At 36.5% G+C, this 4,069-nt stretch overlaps 1 protein-coding gene and 1 long non-coding RNA gene across 3 annotated transcripts in view; one reads left to right on the top strand and one right to left on the bottom strand.

Moving 5' to 3' along the window:
- The window catches only part of CMSS1 (cms1 ribosomal small subunit homolog), a 384,490-nt gene that overhangs the window by 9,916 nt on the left and 370,505 nt on the right, over positions 1-4,069 (bottom strand). Inside the window, exons 5-6 of one of the 2 annotated variants that reach the window (XM_017891890.1) lie at positions 3,104-3,163; positions 1,655-1,757 (exon numbers count right to left, since the gene is read on the bottom strand). In XM_017891890.1, the coding sequence (XP_017747379.1) occupies positions 1,655-1,757; positions 3,104-3,163 (163 nt within the window). The remainder of the gene's footprint in view (positions 1-1,654; positions 1,758-3,103; positions 3,164-4,069) is intronic. The other variant, XM_017891891.1, reaches the window with a different exon arrangement.
- The window catches only part of LOC108542074 (uncharacterized), a 68,045-nt gene that overhangs the window by 7,515 nt on the left and 56,461 nt on the right, over positions 1-4,069 (top strand). The window lies entirely within an intron of this gene.

Here is a 4,069-nt window from a genome sequence, read left to right as displayed (position 1 = left end):
TTTTGAGACAGAGGCTCGCTCTGTCGCCCAGGCTGGAGTGAGTGGTGCAATCTCGGCTCACTGCAAGCTCTGCCTCCCGGGTTCACGCCATTCTCCTGCCTCAGCCTCCCGAGTAGCTGGGACTACCAGGGGCTTCGACCGCGCCCGGCTAATTTTTTTGTATTTTTAGTAGAGACGGGGTTTCACCGTGATAGCCAGGATGGTCTCGATCTCTTGACCTCATGATCCGCCCACCTTGGCCTCCCAAAGTGCTGGGATTACAGGCGTGAGCCACCGCGCCCGGCCTAAAACATAATCTTTACCTTTAAATTTTTGTTCCATTTGGAATTTATCTTGTTATAAGCAGTGAGATACGAATCCAACTTTGTTTTTCCAGATGGCTACTCAGTTGTTCAACACCATTTATTAAACAATCCATCTCTCCCTACTGTTTCTGATTTGTCACCTTAGGCATGTGCTACATTTTCATATGCATTGGGGTCTGTTCCTGAACTTTCAATTCTATTCCACTTGTCTGATCTGTCATGTATGTGCTAGTTCCATACTGTTAATTATTTAGACTTCAGAGAGTGTGTGTGTATATATATATGTATATATAATTTGTAATCTCTAGTGATATAATCCTCTCATTAGTATTATTTTTCAGAATTTCTTTGCCTATTTTTAGTTGTATATTATCCCATAAGAATTCAGAACTCGTTTAACCAGTTTAAAAAAACAAAACAATTCTATTGTTTAACTAGGAATGTGTGAAATCTGTAGGCTATCCTAAGTAAAACAGACATGCTTACAATATTGAGTTTTCCTATTCAAGAATATGGTATACATTTTTGTTTGTTCAAGTTTTCTGCATCCCTTAGATGATACTGTCTGTACGTAAGTTTTGGTAAGTGTATTCCGTGGTATTCTATCTTTTCTCTTCTTTCTTTCTTTTCTTTTCTTCTTTTTTTTTTTTAAATTTATAATGGAGATGGGGTCTTATTATGTTGCCCAGGCTGGTCTCAAACTCCAGGGCTCAAGGAGTCCTCCCACCTCAGCCTCCCAAAGTGATAGGATTATAGGCATGAGCTGCTGTGCCTGGCTTCTGTCTTTTCTTGTTACTATTTTAAGTCAGATCTTTTCTTCTAACTGGTTGTTTGGGGTATGATCTCCTTGCTTTTACCCGTGTCCTCTATAATGTGTGCTCTCCACACAGCAGCCAAAGTGAACCTTTAAAATGATGATTCAGATCAAGTAACTCCTCAAAATCCTACAATGGCATCCTATCTTTGGGGTCTTTTGTGCTTATTCTCCCCTCTACCTGTAATGCTTTTCTTACAGATAGCTGCTGGGCTTTATTCTTCACTTTGTTCAAGTCTCTGATCAAATTGTCATCTCCTTAGAGAAGCTTTCTGTGACCACCCTTTTAAAAGTAGTCCTGATCTACTTATATCCCTTTGCCATGCTTTATTTTTTCCTTACATATCAGTGTACCTGATGTTATGATCTATCTTCATTTGTTTATTATCTGTCTCCCCCACTGAAATATAAATTCCATGAGGGCAGGGACTCTGTTTTGTTTATTGCTACATCTCCAGCACATAGAACATAATAGTTTGGCATATATCAGTTATTCAGAAAACATTTATGATACGGAATAGGTGAACCTTCCAACCTGATGAGCTCCAGGGCTCGGGTGGCTGAGCCGCAGACGATCAGCATCAGGACCGATTTCTTCTCACTGTGGTTTTTCCTAAGTTTTACCCACTTAGGACAAACTGGAAAAAAGACCACAAAACAATTATTTGAAATATAGCAAAACAGGGCCCACCTCCCAAGTTCAGTATTTCTTCTTTGTTGAGTGTTTAAGCAAAATAAAATATAGTGAGCATGGTTCATTATAATTACAATTATAATTCAATTTTCTGGTTATTGTAAATAATAGATTAAAATGAAGTATCATTAATTTATAACACAAAACAAACATGCCAAGTCCCTAAATGTGACTAATTTTAAAATTAAGTAAAAAAAATTTGGAATATTACATTTTGATATTTTAATTTATGTTTGACACTTCACAATGTTGATTAAATAGGAAATGAATTCTGATTCAGTCATGTTAAATTTTAAAGGGAAATTCAACATAAGATATAAAATGGAACAAACATTTAAAAACAGCAAACATTTACTAAATACTGACACGGTGCTAAGCACTTTACATAGATTTTCTTTTTAGTTCTCATAATCTAGTGAGGTTGATTCTATTATTACCTAGATTTACATTTTCTGAATTTGAAGCTAAGAAAGGTTTATGAACTCAAGTTTAGTGTCATCAGAATTGCTTGTAGTTTGAAAGAAGAATGGAAACTCTCTATATCTAAACTGTTTCATTGCTGGCCATAAATAAATGACCAGTTGATACGAATAATTTAGTTATTGCTGGCTACATATAATACATATTGAAGGGCCAGACACAGTAGCTCACGCCTGTAATCTCAGCACTTTGGGAGGCAGAGGGGGGAGGATCTCTTGAGCCCAGGAGTTTGAGACCAGCCTGGGCAACATAGGAAGACTCTGTCTCTACCAAAAATAATTAAAAAAAAAAAAATTAGCTGCTTGTGGTGACATACAACTGTAGTCCCAGCTACTTGGGAGGTTGAGACAGAAGGATCGTCAGAACCCAGGAGATTGAGGCTCCACTGAGCTATGACCAGACCACTGCACTCCAGCCTGGGAGACAGAGTGAGACCCTGTCCTTCTCCAGTCTCCCAAAAAATACATTTTGAAAAGATAAAATTAGATTGGCTTCACAATAGCCATGGTCTGAGTTCTAAATAAACATGCAAACAGAATTTCAGAATCTCACAGATGGAACACATATCACATAGTCCATCTTCCCTATTTTTCAGATAACAAATTAAGTCCAGGGGAGTACTCAGTGACTCATCTCAAGTCAAACAGCAAATTGGTGGGGAACCTGGGACTGGAACACCATTCTCTGGATTCCTGGAGCAATAATGGCCTAATGTGTTATAAAACAAAAACAAGACCAAAACCTAAATTTCCAAAGCCAGAGCAAAATAAGGATAAGTTTAAATAGATTAAATGATCAGAGTTTACTTACTTTCTTTTAGGTATGAGGAAAGACTGTGAGTCAAATCATTGGCCTTGAGGAAACAGGAGTCTAGAAATATGATAAACATGCTATACAGAGAATTTTGTAAATGCACACACACAATCAAAATAGATTATATGTGAGTTATGAGTGATGTATAAGGTTGTAAAATATTAGTGAATTGGGGCCCATTATATATCTTGAAGTGTTGCCTATATTTAAAATAACAGCAGCAGCAACAAGTAACCTTTTAACCTGTCACGGATGCCTATTATTTCTTAGAGCAGTGAAATAGGAGCTTCTTATATCACTCAGCAGATTAATGAAGCACCTTTATTTTCCAAATCCATCAAATGGGGACTACACAAATGCAAAATGAAGTGGCTAACAAATCTATGTAAAGATGTTCAAACTCACTAGTTATCAGAGAAGTGCATGTTAATATAATGAGATCATACTTTACACACTCATTAGAATGGCAACTATTAGCAAGATGTGTAATACTAAGTGTTGTTGAGAATGCAGAGTGATGGAAACTCTTGTGAACTGTAAGTGGAAGTGTAAACTGGTATAGATATTCTGGAAAGTAATAATATTAATATGTATATACCCTATAATTCTATCACTTCAATTCAAGGTAAATAATAGAAAGAAATTCTTGTGTGGTCTATTAAGGTACACACACAAGGATATGCATCTTGGCATTATTTGTGATACCAGGGTACTTGAGGCAACCTAAGTGTCCATATCTGGGAAAATGGATGAGTATATGTGATAGATGGAAACGCTGGAATATTATGTTGCATTTAGAAGCAATGAACTAGACATGCATAAAACTACAGAGTCCTATCTGGAAAAAGTGTCAAGTGAAGAAAGAAACAGAATGAAAGCATTAGCACAGAGCCATTTTAGATACACTTTAATATATATATACATACACAGGATGACATATAAGAAAATATATATATATATATA

This window comes from Rhinopithecus bieti, unplaced genomic scaffold (genome assembly GCF_001698545.2).
Source record: "Rhinopithecus bieti isolate Rb0 unplaced genomic scaffold, ASM169854v2 scaffold_20579, whole genome shotgun sequence".
NCBI classification, from domain to species: Eukaryota; Metazoa; Chordata; class Mammalia; order Primates; family Cercopithecidae; genus Rhinopithecus; species Rhinopithecus bieti.
This window is presented reverse-complemented; position numbering and strand designations above follow the sequence as displayed.